Source organism: Carassius auratus, chromosome 46 (assembly GCF_003368295.1).
Source record: "Carassius auratus strain Wakin chromosome 46, ASM336829v1, whole genome shotgun sequence".
NCBI lineage: Eukaryota > Metazoa > Chordata > Actinopteri > Cypriniformes > Cyprinidae > Carassius > Carassius auratus.
In genome coordinates, this window is record NC_039288.1 from 17369987 (window position 1) to 17391982 (window position 21996).

At 33.1% G+C, this 21996-nt stretch overlaps 1 protein-coding gene across 6 annotated transcripts in view; it reads right to left on the minus strand.

Annotated features, from left to right (window-relative positions):
- LOC113064412 (electrogenic sodium bicarbonate cotransporter 1-like) overlaps nt 1–21996 on the minus strand; it is a 45173-nt gene that overhangs the window by 1212 nt on the left and 21965 nt on the right. For 2 of the 6 annotated variants that reach the window (XM_026235237.1, XM_026235238.1), the window contains exons 5-27: nt 21648–21808; nt 20576–20755; nt 19155–19250; nt 18807–18883; nt 16516–16673; nt 15543–15630; nt 15296–15450; nt 14717–14833; nt 13683–13857; nt 11299–11432; nt 9636–9904; nt 8764–8822; nt 8396–8584; nt 7463–7576; nt 6430–6591; nt 6093–6271; nt 4795–4867; nt 3453–3521; nt 2528–2635; nt 2384–2449; nt 1464–1622; nt 1256–1349; nt 38–105 (exon numbers count right to left, since the gene is read on the minus strand). In XM_026235237.1, coding sequence (XP_026091022.1) covers nt 74–105; nt 1256–1349; nt 1464–1622; nt 2384–2449; nt 2528–2635; nt 3453–3521; nt 4795–4867; nt 6093–6271; nt 6430–6591; nt 7463–7576; nt 8396–8584; nt 8764–8822; nt 9636–9904; nt 11299–11432; nt 13683–13857; nt 14717–14833; nt 15296–15450; nt 15543–15630; nt 16516–16673; nt 18807–18883; nt 19155–19250; nt 20576–20755; nt 21648–21808 — 2914 coding nt within the window. In that variant the 3' untranslated portion in view covers nt 38–73. The remainder of the gene's footprint in view (nt 1–37; nt 106–1255; nt 1350–1463; nt 1623–2383; nt 2450–2527; nt 2636–3452; nt 3522–4794; nt 4868–6092; nt 6272–6429; nt 6592–7462; nt 7577–8395; nt 8585–8763; nt 8823–9635; nt 9905–11298; nt 11433–13682; nt 13858–14716; nt 14834–15295; nt 15451–15542; nt 15631–16515; nt 16674–18806; nt 18884–19154; nt 19251–20575; nt 20756–21647; nt 21809–21996) is intronic. The other 4 variants (XM_026235240.1, XM_026235236.1, XM_026235241.1 and 1 more) reach the window with 3 other exon arrangements.

The window sequence follows — 21996 nt, forward strand, 5'->3', positions numbered from 1 at the left end:
GATAATTATAGACATGCATGTGCACACACAGATTTACCTTGACACAGTCTTGGAAAGGAAAAATTGTTTTCCATCAGCAGGGAGTGAGTAAGGACAAGGGCTTTCCTATGAGAAACAAGCATGTGCTGTTAATATACATACATACACATACAGAGCAGATTATCAAATCATAGAGGGAGAAAATAATATGCATAATATGTTATGATGCAGCTGAAAAGAAGAATTGATTGGTTAGTTGTTAGAATTAAAAGAGGCAGAAAAAAACTGGAAATGCAGAGATAAAAACCATCAAGTTAAAGTCAACATGAGATAGTGTTTGATTCAGTGTTATATATATATATATATATATATATATATATATATATATATATATATATATATATATATATATATATATATATATATATATATATATATATATATATATAAAAACTGTTTAGTTATTATTTTTGAGATTTTGGGGATGGTAACATTTTTAGAAATTCTCTTCTGCTCACTAAGGCTGCATTTATTAGACTAAAAATACAGTAAAATCAGTAATATTGTGAAATATTATTGCAATTTCTAATAATTGTTTTCTGTTTGAATATATTGTAAAATGTAATATATTCCTGTGGTGCAAAGCTGAATTTTTAGCATCATTACTCCAGTCTTCATCGTCCTGGTGGAATAAAAATATTGATTTTGTCAAATAAAATCTTACTGAATGGCCATCTGAAGGTTGTGAATAGGAATTTTTGTGTATTGTTTCTCCCACAATAATTGACAAAAGAAATCGCTTATGCAACCGTTATGGACCTGAAATCATTAATCACTAAATTCCACATAAAGCCAATAAATATAGAGCAGAATAAATCTGAGTGCTTGGAGAGTTTGAGAAATAAGAGCGATCAATGACAAGCGAACTGGTTTTAAAGGCAGATCAAGTTATTTTGAAAGACAAACATTTGGAATAAATCATGCACGAAAAGGCACATGTATTAGCAAAGTACATAGGGTCCATTGATTGCATGTTGACTCTATGAATACATGCAGAACACACAAAGTTGCAGTATAGTGATTAAGTTTGTATTATCTGTTATCCACACAGGCCAGGAAACCAAGCAACACCATAAACAACGAGGAAGACGGGATTCAGAGATGTTTTCCGGAGGAGTGCGTGAGGAAAGCCGGAAGAGGAGAGGGAGAGGCCATTATTGAAGTGGTTAGTAACAGGACAGAGTGATGGCTGGAGCCCTGCGCGAGGTTTACTCACGGTCTGAGGGCTTCTCCCCCAGCACTGTCTCCAGTTCCATGGTCTCCATTGAGATCTTTATGCTGGGAACGTTCTCAATGGCTGGGAAATCCGACTGTAAACGCAGGGGTGGCACATTCTTACCACTGCAGCTTTACAGAAATGCCCGTTTCTGCCACACACACACACACACACACACACACGCACACACAGAGAGAGAGAGACTCACGTCGTTCATGTCACTGTCAATGCTTCCTTTCTTTTTCTTCTTCTTCTCATCCTCTTTCTTCTTCTTGTCTTTCTCGGGCATGACGTCATCCAGGTAACTGAGATCGTGCTGCGAGAACACATAATCCATGGCCTTTCTCAAGGCGACTAATGCAAGAATCTGGAAAAAACAACAGAAAGAGGTTTCAGATGTGTGGAAATTAACCCTGAAAAGCCTCACGTATAAAGGAAATCATTTTTTTTGTTTTGTTTTTAAATGGAAGAGTTTATAGAAACTTTAATGAGATATACGTGTTTTGATTCTTATTTTTGATACATGTTGTATGATGATCTCATTTTTGAGAACTGAGCAAAAGTATGCAATTTGATGCAGTTTCTGATATTTATATGGACAAAAAAGTAAGATGAAATTCTGAGAGAAGTCAATGAGAACTTTATAACAGTGTAAGATAATTATTAAGTATTATATCAAATGCATATACATATCAGCTGTCAATCTGTATTTTCCAATAATGTCTTAGTAAGATATTTACGATTTACGATATTTAGTTTTATGATCAAAAGATATAATGCAATGCAATATAATGAAGATTGAGAGAAGAACAAATAAACATTCCTCAAAAGGCGTGTGATAATATTTAGGACTCAAATTTTCATATGCTTTTTCTAAAAAAATGATGTATGGATAATCAAGTAAATATGATATTATAGGATTATAGGGTTAAAAACTTGAGTTGATGTTTCATTATAAGGTGTTCAGGTCAGCATGTTTCTGGAATGTGCAAGTAAATGGTTTTCTTAAGGACTACAGAATAAAAGTTCTTTGTTAATCTGATTAGATTCCCAGTTTTGCATGCAGTGCACATCAGATAATCATTAAACCAACTGAGTGCATTTTGTGTTTGCAAATAAAAGACTCACCATCACAGGAAATATGATGGCTGCTACTGTTGACTTCAACACCCACAGGAGAGCCAAACACAGCACCTGTGACAGACACACACATTCATCATGCATCATCAAAGCTATAGATGTGACCACACACACACACACACACACACACACCTGTATGAAGGTGAAGAAGTGAACCCGTCTCAGCGGTACGTATCTCAGGTAGATCAGATCTGGTTGGTGTTTTGCTGGCATCAACAAGAGCTGCAGACGATCCATAAACTACATACACAAAAAAATGATTAATTCATAGTTTATTTAGAGGCAGACATAACCAAAATTAGGTGAAATATTATTGTATTATGTTTAAATACATAATGTATAATAGAATTGATTTATTTTATAAAATAAATATATAATATAAATACAAGTAATATAAGTATACACAAAATTGTATTATATATATATATATATATATATATATATATATATATATATATATATATATATATATATATATATATATATATATATATATATATATATATATATATATATATTAAAATCATGAAAAAAAAAATAAAATAAAAAATATATACACATAATAAAATATTCTTGAAAAAAAAATCTATTAAAATAAAACCACTAAAACAGAATACAATAATACAATAAAATATAATAAAAATATGAATGTACTCTATTTTAGATATTTAGATCTTTTTAAATATTTAATTTATTATTTCCTGTTGTCAGAAAAAACGTACCAAAAAAAAGACATAATAAAAATATAATATTTATATAATAAGACAAATATATTAAGTTTGATGGCTTAGAAAGATGTAAAAGACTCCGGATGACTTATGAATCAAGGTTTAACAGCAATCACAATTATTTGAACACTTTTTGATGCACAAATCTGTCCTGACCGGTTCTAGATTTATCCATGCTTACACCTGATTTAACCCCACTGTCCTGAACTCAGATCAAGTTTTGGAATCACTCGGGTTCCCAGGCTCCAGTGGAGTTCCTCTAGTCAGGAAGATTAGAATCTCGTTCTGTAGAACAGTAACACGACACTCGCTGAGCTGCAGGAACTCACCTGGACACCATTGAGAGAGGCGACACCCATGTAGAGGAACACACCGTACAGGACGGGCATAGGGATGAACTGCACAGATCAAACCAAACACACTGGATTATAGCATTATATCAATAACACCGCTTCAATTTGTCTTCAGACACATAAAGCAATACATACCGCATTTTCCGGACTATAAGTGGCACTTTTTTTCATAGTTTGGCTGGTCCTGTGACTTTTAGTCAGGTGCGACTTATATATCAAAATTAATTTGACATGAACCGAGAGAAATTAACCAATAGAAAACATTACAGTCTCCAGCCGCCAGAGGGCGCTCTATGCTGCTCAGTGCTCCTGTAGTCTACACTGAAAACATAGAGCGCCCTCTCGCGACTGTAGATGGTAATGTTTTCTCTTGGTGCTTGGTTTTAAATAACTTGGACTTATAGTCCAGTTCCACTTATATGTTTTTTTCCTCATCATGACATATTTTTGGACTGATGCAACTTATACTCAGGTGCGACTTATAGTCCGAAAAATACGGTACACACATACAGAATCAAAGACAAAAAGCTGTATCCATCAAACACACCCCAAATTCAACCTCGTCTCCAAAGGAGGAGATTTGAGCAATGCAAACAGCTTACAACGGAACAGAATTTGTGTTATTGACAAAAAGCACAACGAGATGAAAGCCTTGGTCTTATTTAACATCCTGGTATGACTTTTTTTCCGTTCACAGGTCAAAGTCCTTTACCAAACTGTGATGTTTGCACAGTACATGTCCAGTAGGGGGCAGTAAATGCACTAACCACTGAAGAAATACATAATCATACATGGTTTAAAGGGGTTTTGGACATGTATCACAATTATACAGACAGATAGATTTTGGTTTTTTATTCTGATAAGCAGTAATTTTAAACTTTTTTTTTTTTCAGAAATGAATTCAAGAAATCCAGTTTCACAGAGCTGTAGATATACTGCTATATAAATATAAGCCCTTTATTTATTTACATTTATAAACCCTTCAATTCACTTCAGAAAAGCTTAAAATGCCCTAATATTTTGTAGACACAACTGATATTTTCTCAAATACTCTCCTGTTTACATCACAGACATGAATTATTATCCTGTTATTTACGAGCCAGAGTCATTTATATTCGTGGTCTGTTTTCCCAGAAGAGAAAGAAACTGTTAAATACGTGCATATGTGCTAAAAAACATATTTTGCCAACTTTAAGCAGTACACATGAACTCAAAGCAAACACACACGCATTAAGCTCCATTCAGTCTTAATCTCCAGGATAAAGATGAGTTTTAGTATTCAAAAGGACAGTGTAGATAGGGTTGAATAAGTACAAACCTTCAGAATGGGAGCCATGAAGACCGACAGACCCGTCAAAATAAACACCATTGTTCCTGTGACTCTCTGCTCTCTGCAAGAGAAAGAAGTCTGGTGAACGTGACACAATAAAGCCACACATAACTAGTGATGGACTGATATATTAGATCATTTCTTTGAGATATTTACTCATTTGGGGATTATTAGCACTACTGTATGTCTGCTTGACTGATAAAACATGAGAGTTACTTCCTCCTCAGTTCCACAGAAAGCCTCGCCAACGGAAAATAAATACTAACGGATGATAAACTACTTCTGCTTTTCATTTTATTAATGAATTTTGAGTAAATACTATGCAAAATAGGTGTTTATCTCAGGTGATGTCATTAAATTGTATAGTGTATGTACATTGGCATCATATTTAGATTTACATAAGTGTTATTTTAGTATGATTGAGATACTATTATCATTTTTATTAATATTTTAAATTCAATTATTTTTAGAAGTTTTTAATGCATTTTAGTTGAAGTTTTAGTAATTTTGTTGCGTTTTGTGATCTTTATTAGGTTCATTATAAATTATTATTTTGTTTATTTCATTTTTGTTATTTTGGTAACCATTTACAGTAAGATCTCATTTGGTGACAATGCAATAACGCAAATTAACAATTAAAAATATATTTTTACAGCATTTATTAACTTTATTACCATTTATTAACTTTAGTTTAAAGGACATTAACTAATGTTAACAGATACAAGTTTTGATTTTAATAATGTATTAGTTAATGTTGAACCTAACATGAACTAATATTAATTAATGCTGTGTAAGTATAGTTCATGTTAACTAATATAGTTATATAATTTTAACAAATAAAACCTTCATGTAAAGTGCTACCATTATTTTAGTTCTTCAAGTTAAAAATAATCAAAAGTCAGCAGCACAGAAGTTTTCCTTTTTTCAGATTTTATAAAAAAAAAATACATTACAGAAGATTATGGATTATGCATTATATCATCCTCATTCTATGTAGATATCGAAATCAGGGATGTAAAAATCCATATTGATCCATCTTTACACATTATGCTGGTTGTTTATGGTCTATTTATTCACATTGTGCTGCGTAGCCCCGCCCACAGTGAAATCTCATTGGTCTAAAATGCTGCTGCACACATGGTATATTAAACTTGTTTAATTGTTTGTCTTTTTTAGCAAGGACAGAGTTTTTGATGCTGAAATCAAGTTTCTCTTAAGATACAGTTCAGAGCGATTCAAGCCAAGTTTTCCTCATGATTTCTATGCATTTGGACTTTCCCCCTAACCTGACTCCGAGGAATTTGGGCTGTTCTCCAGGTGCCGAGGTCTCAGTTTCCATCTTGAGGGAGTCTATGTGTGCGATGGAGATGACGGTGGCCGCCACGTACCACGGTAGACCCATGAACGAACACACGATCATGAGAATGGAGACCCAGAACAGGTCCAGGTGATACCCGGCTCCCTTCTGCGCTCAGGGCGAGAAAAACAACTCTCATGACCTGTGGTAAATGATCAGTTCTCTATATGAAGCACAGCACTGTGTGTTTGAGATCTAAGTCCTGTCTGGACTGAAGCAGTAGCAGTGCCCCTCATAACACTCCACATCAGCCCCTGAGTTTGTACCTTGAGCTTGTGCTCCTTGCGGTTGACGATGACGGCTGTGATCTGCTGGTCCATGAAGAGGAGGATGGTGACGAGGAGAGCAGGTAAGAGTGACGCCAGGCAAACCCACCACGGGTTTCCTCCAAACGGTGGAACAAACCAACCACGATTTGGACTCGTCGGCTATTTAGGGTTAAAAAAAAATACAGGATAATTAGACATTTAAATCAAATAAAAAAAACAACAACATATATTTATATTACATTTATTTATTATTTATTGGTATTTTGTATATATAAATATTTATATTTTAATAAAATTAAAAAATGTTCTTGTACATATTTTATTATATATATATATATATATATAATTATTTTTACATTTAAATTACACACATATTTTATATTTTATACTACATATATGTTACAATATATACAACGAAAGCAACATTTATTCAGACGCCTTCAAAATTTCACAAATGAAAGTTTATTTGCTATAGTTTAGAAAATGGTCATCTTGATGATGTCAGATAACAATTAAGCAAAGCATGGTCAGGTCAAAGGTCAATATATATATATATATATATATATATATATATATATATATATATATATATATATATATATATATATATAATTTTAGCATGACAAAAGTCGCACTTTAATAACGTTCATCAGCAAACATTATATAAACGTATGCATATTATGTACTTTATCTAAAGTCAAATAGAAATATGAGCATCATAATAACATTTGAAACTAAATAATCTATTGATCTGTTATATATTATATCATGTATGATGTTTGATAGAATTAATAATGAAACTTATATTGATTCAGCTTGTGCCAATACAGATTTTGATGTAACAATACGAGCACTAGATTCTCACTGGACACACACACACACACACACACACACACACATGTATTAGAGGTTTCAAGTGTCAGACTTCAGTGAGTGGTTTGAAGGTATAATATGGTACTATTAAAGTATTACTGTAACATAGAAGTTCCCTCACAAAGACATTAAACCCAATCAACACACACACACACACCTTGAATTCACTTGGCACTATTAGTTTGGGTGTATCCACACCGACCAGCGCGTCCACACCACAGAAGATGAAGATGGCCAGAATAATGGCGAAATCACTGATCAGTTTGCGGACCTGCGAAATATAAACAACCATTCAGCGTATGAATTCACATTAACAGTTCAAATAATAACACAGCATCAACATTCTAGGTTTATTTTATTATTTATTTGATCAAAATCACAAACTAATACATCACTGACTAGAAATGCACGACAAACACCAGAATTGGAAGCGAAAACTATAATCTTTAAATCTGTAACCTCTAATTAGTGGAGATTAATGGAGATTCATGATGTTTTAATGAGTCCAGATTGGTAATATACTACTGCATTTTTAGAAGGATTTTACATTACTGCTGCCAAACCAAAAGACACTTCAATTCAGAAGCAATGCATTTCAAATAATATCTTAAAGTCTGTGTGTGTGTGTGTGTGTGTGTGTGTGTGTGTGTGTGTGTGTGTTTGCTTTTGTTTTTGTGACATATCAGGACACAACTCTGTATAATGACATGGGTATGACACAGGTATTACAAGGAGAGTGTGACTTATGAGGACATAACCCATGTCCACATTTTTCAAAACGCTTATAAATCATACAGAATGAGTTTTTTTGAGAAAGTAAAAATGCACAAAGTTTCCTGTGAGGGTTAGGTTTAGGGGTAGGGCTGGTGAAGGACGATAGATTATACAGTTTGTACAGTATAAAAACCATTACACCTATGGGATGAACACACTTTTTACAAAAACAAACGTGTGTGTGTGTTTGTGTGTGTGTGTGTGTGTGAACACAGTGTCCAAATCCTGCGAGGATAGATATTCTCATGAGTATAGCATAAGGCAGTTAAGATCCTCATTAAAGAGTGATGATGACCGTGTGTGTGTGTGTGTGTACCGTAGTTGGGAAAAATCGGCTGGTTTTGAACTTCTTCAGACCCATGGAGCAGGTGTATGTGCCGAAGAACAGAATGAAGGACATCAGTGTGATATCAGGGACGTATTCACACGCCGGGCCCACCAGCTGACCGCCCCACTTCAAACACTCAGAACGTGTCAAAGACGCCCAGGTCGCGTTCAGATGTTGCTGCGCAAACACAAACATGAACAATTATCCTCATTCATATCAATAAAACACTTTTTAAATACCATATGTGTTGTATATGTGCAGTAACTTGTCAAAAATGGCAGTTTTGAATGTATCTGATGCATTGTGGGTATTTTAATAATTGAATAATGGTCAACACAAACACACAGAGCTTCTACCTGTCCTGTGCTGTTCATCAGGTCCTCCATTTTCTCCATGTACAGAGATGAAGCATTGCCTTCGAATCAAAGACACGAAACATGAGTTTAGATTTATATTAAACCTGATGTTGAGTGTCAGTTTCTCACTCACTGCTTTTCTTGGTCACTATTATTTCCTGTTCTCTTAGGAGCAAAAACAAGTTCTGTGCAAAACTAGAAGAAAATGTTAAAAAAATTAAATTTCTCTGAAAGTATTAATGTTAATATATTACTATTAGTATATTACTATATATATATACAAATATACAAATTAATTAAGACGGAAAGAAAAAGAAAATAAGAAGGAAAACATAGCATGTACAATAAAAAAAGTCCATTATATGATATGAATTATAAAATATAATAAATTATCAATAGAGTTAAAATGAATAAACATTTAAATATTAAGATATTTCTCTGATATATATTTCTGTGAAAACAAATTTTTATGTTACTCTATTACCACAAAAAATAGAATAACAAAAATAAATATATAAATAGCTTGTATAAAAATTATAATAACTGAATAACTCAAAATGTACCAGTCCCAATTAAAAAACGCCTAATGAAGAAAACTGAATACTGTATGTTGCAGTGTTAAATGCAATATGAAATAATCAGAAATCAAACAAAACGTTTTCTTAATGAGTATTATGTGTTGATCTAAGAATATCAAAATCATGTGCATAATTGAAAAAAAAATTAAAACATTCAAACCAAATAGCAACTTAAAACGTTAATATATCACGATATTTTCTCTAAAATAAGCAATACTGTTAATATAGTATTATAATTTGAATATATTAATAATAATAACAAATAAAACAAGATTATATAAAAGACGGTCTCACCGTCTGGAGGAGTGCAGTGGCATCCGTACTGCGTGACCAGGTCCATGTTGAAGTCTGTGTTGATTGGATGATGGTGAGCCAGTTTGAGCATCTTCTTGAAGGCGTCGTAGATGAAGATGAAGCTGATGAGAGCAGAAAAGCCCTCCTCTGTGAAGCGGGTGAAGTACTGCACCAGGAAACTGGCGTCTGTGGCCACCAGCACCAGACACAAGAAAGCAGACCACAGACCGATCCACAGCCGGAACTCCAGATAGTCGAAATCATTATCCCTGAACCAATCGGAGAAACACACATCACCGTCACCACCACACCGATGACAAGACAAGAACAATAGCTTTGAAATGTCATACTAGACACTGGGTTTGAATACGCAGTATGCAAATTGTCTTTCTGCATAGATTTCCTGGATGGCCTTTTTTTTTTTTTTACTCAAAATATGAATATGTAGAAAGCATTGATTTGTAACCAGAGCACCTGTGTACCAATGATTCCATAATGCAATGCTCTAAACTGAAATCAATAAGGATCAATTATTTGAATAAATAAGCTTTCCATTGATGTATGGTTTGTTTTGATCGGGCAATATTTGGCTGAGATACTATTTGAGACTAGTTTTCAGAACTATTTGAGAAAATCAAAATATTGAGAAAACCGACTTTAAAATTGTCCAAATGGATTCTTAGCAATGCATATTACTAGTCAAAAATTCAGTTTTAATATGTTTACAGTAGGAAGTTAAAAAAATATCTTCATGGAACATGATCTTTAATTAATAATCTAATGATTTTTGGCATAAAAGAAAAATCGATAATTTTGACACATACAATGTATTTTTGCCTATTGCTACAAATTTACCTGTGCAACTTAAGACTGGTCGCATACTGTATATACATATATATATATATATATATATATATATATATATATTATTGTTTGATAAAATATTTACATATACTATTTTTTAGAATAACTATATTATATTATTTATGGTCCTATTCTTTGTATTGTTATCTGGATTAATTTCCAAAAGACATTTTTCTTATGCTCCTTGTGTTCCGCACTGAATCCAGTCTTTATTGATTAGAAATGATGAATTATGTTAGCATGTTACATCTGACTCCTCCAATATATTACATGTATATTACATTCATTCTAGACTCTTCAGATGCAAACCCTCAGAGAAACTGAACTAGCAGGAGCAGACATGAAATCTGACTCAATTATTCATAATGGAACATAAACACAGAAACCCGAAACCTCTGCGACAGAGAGAGAGAAAGAGAGAGAGAAATGTATTTATGCACACTCATGCACACACAGACAGACGAGACCTTGGCGGAAACGGGAAAACAATAAGATGTTTCTTGATTCCAGATAACTCAGAACATATTGTGCTTCTGATGACACACAACTGCAAGATTTCCAGGGAATGCTGCTTGTTTTCGGTCAAACTACATATGACACATCACACATAAACTTCCTTCACCAGCTGTTAACACTTAATACATATAAAATGCGTATTATTACACATTTGATATTTCACCACATATCACATTTTGTCTAACAAATACTGTTGATGTAATAATCCCTCTGATAGCTTGCTGTTGTATTATGAACTTATGTGTCATGCTCCTGTATGTATCTGTGTGTGCATGGCACCCACTTGCTGAAGTTAAAGAGCAGTCTCTCAAAGACGAGCACGGGTCCGGTGCTGCTCAGGATCGTCAGAGGTTGACCCGCGAACAGACAGAACACAGCACCAGCCAACGCCGTCCCGACGAAACTCTCCAACACACCCTGCACAGAAAGACAAAAACACAGACGTCAAGCGGAAAAATTAAAGCAAAGGTAGTGTATTTGAAGGCACTAAAGCAGGAACTCTTATCAGATTTGAGCCCATACGTGATGACGGCAGCTCCTTGGCGAGCACATTTCTGCCTGACAGTCAGATCTCAAAGCGCTTATTCAGACAAATGCCTGTTTCCAACACAAAAGCCTGGAGTTTTCTCAAGTAAGCATCACTGTTCCACTTGCTCATGTCACGGGTTAGTGATATTAACACACCTCTGACTGTTAAAATTAAGTGTGTAACTCGCATGCAGTAAGAAAATCCACAGAAAAAACAAAAAGCTCATTGTCTGTTAAATTTATGGACATTTCCTTCGAGCCTCAAACACAACACATTATGATGTATAATTAAAATCACTAGTGAAACACCTATAAATCAATTAATATGGGAAGTCCCTTAATATTAACATGGCTTTTTAATAGTATAATGCACTATTACATAATTATTATTAATAGAAGTAATATTAACAATAATAATTATTGACTTAATATTATAATTGATAATAATAACACATGTAAATTATATAATAAATAACTATTAATGAATTATTATTGTTATTATTATTATTATGTTGTTTTATTTAAATGCATTACATTTTTATTCATTCAGTGAACAATGAACCACTGAAATGATAAACAGCCAACAGATGGATGGGAAATTTGTTAATTTTGATCATTATTAATGTGATTATTGTATTCACTAATTTATTGTATTCATTTAAAATAATAATAATAATAATAATAACAATGCATTTAAAATTAAAATAATAATAATCATCTATTTAAATTAAATAAATAATAATAAATAAAGTAGTATTATAGTAGTATTATAAATAGTATTATAAAGTAGTATTAAAGTAGTATTATAGTATTAAAGTAGTAGTATTAAAGTAGTATTTTTTTTTTTTTTTTTTTTTATTCTTTTATTATGTGTTTTATGTTCTGTCGCTGTCATTCTGTTGTACTGCGGAGCTTCTGTCACGAAAACAAATTTCTCGTATGTGCACATACCAGGCAATAAAGCTCATTCTGATTCTGATTCTGATTCTGATATTCTATTGTTATTATTGTTATTAGATTTATTATTATTATAATTATAGTTTATTATTAATGCAATAATGCATTGAAAAAATAAATATTTAAATAGGACATACAAAATAATAATCTATTTAAAAAGTATATAATAATAACAGTAATACTTAATAAAGTCATTGCTTTTTATTAAGTAAAAAATGTTAGGTAAAAAATATTAGCCTGAATGCTTTGGATAAAAGCGTCTGCTAAATGCATACATTTATTTATTTATTTAAATGTAATTTTAAACTGATTAATTCATTATTATTAATTGAATTAATAATTAATTGTACTCTCTGTACTGATTCATACACACAATAGGCCGCTAAATGGCAATGGTTTCACAAGACTTGACTTAAACTATCCAAGATCCAAAAACTCAAGGCTTGATAGTTCATCACAGCATATTTAATTGTTTCTGCATTTATGTTTGCATATTCAATATATTTACATATTTACATCTTTAATAAATATGAATATAAATAAATATAATAAACATAATATAAAAATATATTAAAAATAAAAATACAAAATTAATTCACCAACTTTCAACCTTCACCTGAAGCTTTAATATCTGAGGCAGGCTTTGTAGGTAAAGGCCAGAGGTCACGAGAAGGATTCCCTTAGATAGATTTTTCCAAAGTGATTTTATGTATGTGTTAGTGTGTGTGTGTGTGTGTGTGTGTGTGTGTGTGCTTGAGTGTAATCTGAGGATATTTATATCTGATCCTCCTTAGCCTGCGCCATATTGATGCACTGCTAAATATATGCGCAAACTCTCAGTCACTGCACGTGTCTGAAAGTACAGCACACAGTCCAGACACTATTTATACACACAGTTGTTCAAAGTAAAGTCACTCTCAATATAGCACGGATCACATCCCAACATGCAACATCTACATCTGTTTCCAAACATCTGATCTAGGAGACACATGACATAGATTTGACATGACATGTTTAATAATCAAGCAGCTATCTGTGGCCTTCCAATCCCTGGAGCTGTAAACACAACGTCAGCCAGATTTTATTTCCAGGATCTTCTGAATAAACCTAGCTGAGCCAAACCGTCTGGCACTAGTTCAGTACAAACTCACGCCGGTCAGAGAAGGACTTGAAGTGTCAAACCTGCATGTTGTCAGTGGCGTCTCCCAGCAGCCCTCCGAAGGTGATGGCGTTTGTCACGGTTCCCAGGTAAATGAACAGGGTGGCAGACAGAGACTGAATGTTGAGAGCGTCATAAAAGTCGCTCGCGTAAAACGGGAGCTTCCTCTTGACGTCCAGAACGAGGCCGCCGCAAAACCTACAAGAGAAAGAGATTGTTTTCTTACTGAAAAATGTTTTCGCAGGCAACCAAAAAAAATAAAAACATTTGTTTTTCCTACACAATGGTATGAAAGCCCGTTTCCGCCAATAAATGTATTATTAAGACAAGGTGATTGATTCTGACTTTAAAAATTGCAAGTTATAAAGTCTCGAGTTGCGATATATGAATTTGCAATTGTGAGAAAAAATTAATTCAAAGTAAATTCTGAATGTATTTCTCTAATTCTGAGAAGATAAAAAAGTAAGAATTGTGAGATAATTTTTTTTTTTTTTTAATTTATTTTTTTTTGTGGCAGAAACGGACTTCCATACAATCGTGCAAAATATTTTTGGGACAGAAATCTATACTTTTAAATCAGCAAAACAAATGAAATTGATCAAAAGTAGTAGTAAAGACGTTTATAATGTTACAGAAGACTTTTATTTCAAACAAAATGCTGTTCTTTTGAACTTTCTTTTCATCACAGAATCATTAAAATATTAATTTTTAACTTTAAAATCAGAATATTAGAATGATTTCTGAAAGATCATGTGACACTGAAGACTGGAGGAATGATGCTGAAAATACAGCTCTGCATCACAGGAATAAATTACATTTTAAAATATACTCAAACAGAAAACAGTTGTTTTAAATTATAACAATATTTGACAACGTTACAGTTTTTACTGTATTTTTGATCATTTTTTATGTTCAGAGAAAATACAAAATCCTACCAATCCCATACTTTTGAATGACTGATTGCAATTTTCTCAGTGTAGAAATAACCTAAAATCACTTTAACTGTGCTAATTGTTAAACTAAGTGCTCAAGCATTTTTGCTAATTCATTTACTCACCTGCCGGTAAATTTGAGTTCATCACCAACCGCGTGGCCACCGCCGCCTCCTGGACTCCCATCATGAGGAGTTTCGCCGTTCATCTGAACACCTTCCCCTCCAGCAATAAAGTTTTTACTAAAACACACACAATCAACTCAGTCCGATTGGCCTTTGTTTTAATATGATCTAATCTGATGGTGCTGACTTTAAAAATCAATGACATAATAAACAATTTAACAATAATAAACAACTGCATGTATTGCAATGGAGTGGAAATCAGAATTAGGCATGAAATAATTTCTGCAGAATCATTAATAGATATGAAAATCCTGAAATTGAACAAAGAACTGTAATCGGATTCGGATTCAAACAGGAATCGTGTTTCTGTATCAGTTTTTCCTGCTGATTAAGGGATAAAACAAGACTTCTGCACCTTACAAATGGTTGTCAAATGCAAAAAATGCAACAAATGCATCATATTTTGTAAGAAAAAGTGACATGCTAAAGCAAAACAGACATTATTTTTTAAACCAGCACCTCAAAATTAGTAACAAGCAAGTATTGGATTGCATTCATCACATTTACTGTTGTAAGTACCGTTTATCTGCAGACGGGATGGACTTAGGAGGTTCAATCCTGATATCAGGGTCCCATTCTCCGGGAGGAAGCACAATGACTTCATCCAGGAACTCATCAATGCCTGCCAGCAGGTCAGCGCGGTCTTTCGCTTTATAAGCTATGTCATGAAACACCTGCAGGAGCCCAAAGCACACAGCGTTAGGCCACAGTTCAGCTAATATCACCAGAGGAAAACTAAAGACTGTTAGCATGCTAATACACACACCTCATCAGACATGAGCGTGGCGATGGCACGTCCGATCTCATGGTATGATTTGGCCTTTCCTTTGGGCCCCAGCAGAATAAAAAGGAAGCTACCAATACAAATAGATACTGTTATTACTATAGTAGTGGATTATGAATTGCACAGCTTTAAAGGAATACTTCACCCAAAAATGATCATTTGCTGAAAATGTGTTCATTCTTAGGCCATCCAAGAAGTAGATGAGTTTTAGTTTTTTCATCAGATTTGGATACATTTAGTATCTCATCACTTGCTCACCAATGGATCCTCTGCAGTGAATGGGTGCCGTCAGAATGAGAGTCTAAACAGCTGATAAAAACATCACAAGTAATCCACACCAATCCAGTACATCGGTTAACATCTTGTAAAAGTGAAAAACTGCATGTTTGTAAGAAACAAATCAACCATTAAGGTGTTTCAGTAAGTCTTCAAACCACTGCTTCCTGCTAAAATACAGATCATCGACTGATAATATTGCTTTCTCTACTGAAATAACCATCTCTTCTGAATCAGGAGAGATATATGCACAGATAAAGCACCGTTTACGAGGCAAAAACTGTCCAAAACAGTTGCAAATACAACTATGTCAGAGTATTTTGGTGTGAGAAGACAACAGAAGATGGACATTTTCCCTGAAGGAAGCGTTATTATGGATTATGGACTATATTTTGGACAGAAGCGACGGTTTGAAGTTAAAAGCGTCCTAATGAAGGATTTGTTTCTTACAAACACACAGCTTTTTACTTAAGATGTTAACTGATGGACTGGAGTGCTGTGGATTACTTGTGGATTATTGTGATGTTTTTATCAGCTGTTTGGACTCTCATTCTGACGGCACCCATTCACTGCAGAGGATCCACTGTTGAGCAAGTGATGCAATGCTATATTCCTCCAAATATGATGAAGAAACAAACTCATCTACATCTTGGATGGCCGAAGGGTGAGAGTAATTTACCGTGTGGGAACAGGAACCTCAGTGAGTCCTCCTAACATGACGGCCTGCTGAAGACGCACAAACGCCACGAAGGGAGCGTCCAGAAAGTCCACCTCGCCGACCAGAACATTTGATGCTTCTGCATCCCGGGGAACCTTCTTCATGAACTTATTATGCAACTAGAAAAAGAAACCATAAGATTAAGATTTTTTTTACTAAATTAACTTGGTTAATTACAGGATAATGATTTGCTTGTGATGTTACTTATTCATTAATCACTTTGGATTACAGTATCTGATAAAAAGTCTAAATGTAAATGCTATAAAACAACAACAACAGACAAATAAAGATAAACAAATCATTTGAATTAACAAATTTAAATATAGAATATAGTAGAGTAACTGTAGGCTGATAAATTAATATTTTAATATTTAAAAAAAAAATATTCATGTATTTAAAATTTTGAATTGTTTTTTAATGTGTATTTGATATTTTTTATTTGTTTTAGTTTTTCTCAAATATTTCTATTTCTATTTTATTTTAATTAAAGTTTTAAACTGAGTAATTTTAATACTTCAATTTATGTTGTTTTTACATTTTAATTCAATCTTTGTTTACGCTTTTCATCTAAAATTTATATTTACCTTATCTCAGCTTTATATCAAATAAAATTTTTTTTTTTAAATCTTTAGTTGAATGTTTTATTTAACACTAACAACATTTTTCCAGACTCTTAATTTTAATGCATGCAGTAATATTTCTGTTGCATGCAGTCAGTTACCACATAAAATAAATCATTTTGTATATATTGAAAGCATATTTAAAGCAACACATTTACAATGGAAGTTGTTCACTATATATTGTCTGCTCTGACCCATATTCAAACCTACTGTCTATTTCATTCACATAAACACCATAAAAACAGAAAAAGCTGCAATCAAATACATTTAATAAAGCATTCATATTTATTAGGTCATATTTCAGTGTAATATAAAAGTCTGATAAGATTCAAGCAGCGTGGAAATGAACAAAAGCATTTAATTAGTGATAAACACTAGGATGAGCCTGAACACACACAGACACAAAATAGGCCTTGTGTGATTATGTGTGTGTGTAATGTTTGTTGTTTGGCAGATTTGAGATTATCAGTATAATTACTGCAGTAGCGTGAATTATACACAACAAGAGCTCTGTGCGACTGACAAGGCTCTTCCACTAATCCACAAATATTGACACGACTGACGACAGCGGCTCAGGTTTGTCCTCGTGTGAAAGAGAGCCACTGAGTTTCTATTGTGTGCTACTGTGTTTGAAAAAGAGGTTTTGTCCTTTTGCACTTATTCTCATCCTAGAGATGTCACACCCAGGGCTGAAACCTTCCTAAACAAACTTCCCACCAGAGAAACAGGCATCAGTCGAGTCTGAAATAAACGCTTGGTGGGAGAATCACACAAAAACACACCTGGCTAATATAAATCACTACAAAATACCTGTTAAGAAAATAAAGCCTATTTTAAAACCATTAAGACATTACTTTTGTTTCAATTAAGCACATTTGGCAATGATTCTTACTAGCATAATGCAATTTATTTTTTTATAAAATAAAATAAAAACAATTATTATTAATATTAGTTCAATGTAAATAATAATGAGAATAATTCTTAATATTTAAAATAAATATGCATTACTATATATTTGAAATATGAGTCACTTGTATTTTTATTTATTATAATATATATTAACTTAAATATCATTATTATATGTGTTTTTGATATTTAAAATATTAATAATATATCATTATAAAAGTAGTTTGGAGGCTAAATACCAAAACAGTGGAGAACACTCTAATTTCCATAACTGAGTTTAATTAAAAATAATGAACAAATATAGAAATATAATTACAAATAAAATACAAAAATACATAGAAATAAGGATTACATTATAAATAATAATAATAATATATTATACATTTAAAATACTTGATATCATATATATTAAATTGTTATATTTTAAATAATTTAAATATAAAAAACAAAATAATATATTTTTTTAATCTAACGAGAATAACCACTGAGAATAATACGATTTATATGTGTGGCTTGCAAATTTTTTGTAAATATTTCTGAAATTTACTAGCAATTTCGGTGTGAAAATTCAAGACTTAATTCATTCATTCATTGTATATCAGTAATTATTATATATTATTATTTTCACCCTGGCCCAATAATATTCTTCTTGCAGAATGAATATATACTTCCACATGTGGCAAAACTGCTACTCTTACATCTGCACAGAAACACACGTCACAGTACCTGGTCTTTCTCGGGTTTGACTGAGAGATCGTTCAGGCTGTTGGAGGTCAGGTTACGATGGGCCGTGGTCGGACTACCTGCAGAGGTCACACAAGGTCAAAGGTCAAACACTGATCAGCTGCTCAAATGCTAAAACACTATGTGGAAAATACAACAACATCTACGTCTCAATATATTCATTATTGTACACATACAAAAATGATTAATTTCTGTCTTTATCTGCAGATTTACAGTCGACTAGAGCTGCTCTTTTAAAGAGAACCAGACTACAGGGTAATTCTCCATCTGTAGACTCACAGAGGAGCACATCTAGCATGAATCAGTCTGAATCTTCAGCTACAGACTTACAGAGAAGTCCCATGCTGTTGCTTCTCTGCATCTGAATTTGCTCGTCGGGATCAAAGTTGGCAAAGCAAGGCACAGAGTGATCGAGAGGACTGCGCGCTTCACACACACACACACACAGAGAGAGAGACAGGAAGACAGAGCGCATGCATGTCCATCAAGACACGGAGGAGGGACGAGAGAAAGGGAAGAGAGAAAAGAAAAGAAAGCATTAGAGCAGAGAAATCCAGTACAAGTCTGGTTCAAAGAGCTGATTCAGAATTCAGTTGGAGCATTACATAAAAATATAAACAGACATCATTTAGGAAAGCCAAGCACAGTTTTGAAAAGACAATGAAATCTCATGAGAGAACAGAATATTTCTGAAACAGGAGAAACCGGTGTTGAGGAAGCTGCTTTGAATCTAAGCTTGTTTAAAAATAATCGTGAAAACGGAAAAAAAAAATTATATATATATATATATGAATAAATAGTTAATTTTAGTTAGTTAATATTTTAATTTAACTGTTAAATAGTTCAATGTCAAATATATGAATTTAATTAAAAATAATTTCAAATATTGAGGAATTATTAAATAAAATAGAAATACATTTATCATTTAACTAAGAATTTGGCTACAAGAAACAATATATATATATATATATATATATATATATATATAATTTTTTTTTTTTAATCCACAACAATTCCCTAAAATAATAAATAAATAGAAAGGATTTCAAATGCCATGCATGTGCACAAGAGAGCATTTGATTATTCCCTCTGCTTGCTTGACTGTAAACTTACATGCCCAGTACAGTAAAAACAGCCATTTAGCGTCCTTACAACAAAGACACTGTTTCTAGAAAAAAGCTTCAATATTATGAAAACATCTGATCTATACAATTCTTGACGTTCAGGCAACATTTTCTAGAACTAGTTTCTAGTTCTTCAACACTAAAGTCAAAACAAGACACATGTTCCGCTTTTATAATGAGATGTTCTTCCATGTAAAACATGCAGAATACAAAACGGATCTGATGAAATGTGTCTCTGTACGGAAGCTGAGGGGAGGGGCTAAAATAAAAGGATGATGTCAGCAGAAAAGGAAAGTCATTTCAAAAGCAAAGTTTTTGATGAAAGATTTATGATAAGAAACATGTTATTCTTTAAATAATGTGAACTGAAGAATCACAATGAGACTAAGTGTATTAACAAAGAAAAAAGGCTTAGTTTTCATGATGAATTTAAGTTAACTAGTTACCCACTAAAAATGTTTTACCCACAAGACATCTGCTGTGAATGCAACCTCTTGTAAACCGAGCGAGAGATGCTGCTGATGGATGGATGGATGGATGGATGATAGATGCTGTGTTGAAAGCGAGAGGAGAGATGTGGAAAGCGATAGAGTGTAAGAGAGAGGGTTGATGTGGCAGCTGTGTTACCGTTCTCCTGGCTCCCGAACAGACGACTTGCACTCGACACGCTTTTGCCGATGTCTGCCAGCGAACGCAGGTTGGACTTCTTGGTCTGGTGGCGATGTTTCCGCAGCAAAGTGTAAATGACCGTCTCCTTCAGATCAGCCTTCAGCTGGCCGCTCTCAATCTGACTGTCAGTGATGATTTCTGAAAGACAGACACACATCTCATCAGGCATGTACTGGGGCTTTAAGCAGGGTTTCTGATGGTTTCTGGTTTAAAGCAGGTTTTAGGAAAGTAACTTTGAATTTAAGACCAAATAATGGAAAAAATGGAATGTTAAATAAATAGGAATAAATGGAAGGGGACACAATGAAATGTTATTAAAATAAAAAAATTCTATAAAAATTCCTGTAGCACTTAACTAAGAATTTTGCTACAAGAAAGAAGAAATAAAATGCCAATTATTCTTCTTTTTTGTACATTTATTTCACTACAAAAAAATGAATACTATGAATAAAACAGTAGAAAACACTAATTAAGCAAGTTTAATTAAAAAATAAATAAATTATAGAAAAATAATGAAAATAAAATTATTAGAATTAAAATGCCAATTATTCTTTTTTACTTTTGGTTCGCAAATACTAAAAAACTGTAGAAAACACTCTAATTTACACAACTGAGTTTTATTAAAAATATCAAATTATAAAAAAAAAATAGAAATGATAAAAAATTTTGAAAAAAAAAGTTTATAATTTAATGATTTCACTTTAAGAAATATGATATAAAATGCCAATTAATCTTTTTTACTTTTTGTCCTTTTTTATAGGACTATTTCGTGTATAAGAACAACCTGAAACAACTCTCTCGATTAGTTAGCTTGCTTGACTGTAAACTTGCATGTGTAGTGTGTTAAAAATATGTAATGGATCTAATTGTAATTTTTTTAAGACCTGCAGAGACCATGTTTACTGAATCCAGAACCTCAAACACTGGTTTGAATATTTGTTTTAACCCCTAACCCTATACAGCCATAAATGTGTCTTGAAGAACCTCTATTTCTGAGAGCGCTGGATCATACACTGAAGAGTGTTTTTACCGACGATCTGCTGAAGTGAGTTGGCCTCCATGTCCAGCTTGATTGTTCCTTTCTCGATGCAGTTTTTCAGCTGGAAGAGCGAGTGTAGAGACAGAGTGGCTACATGAGGTTTACTCCACCGTTCTCCACCCTTCTCCACCTTCTCCTCAAACTTTATCCATCTGAGAAAAACACACACAACACATAAACGTACTGACAGCGACTAAACAATATTTAAAGCACTGAAATTACTTCAGTTCACTTAATAAAAATACCATGTTTTAGGGGCATGCAATAGGTAATGTTTTAGGTAATGCAATGTTTTCTGATGTGTACAATGGCAATGGACCTCTTTTGAACATTTAGCATC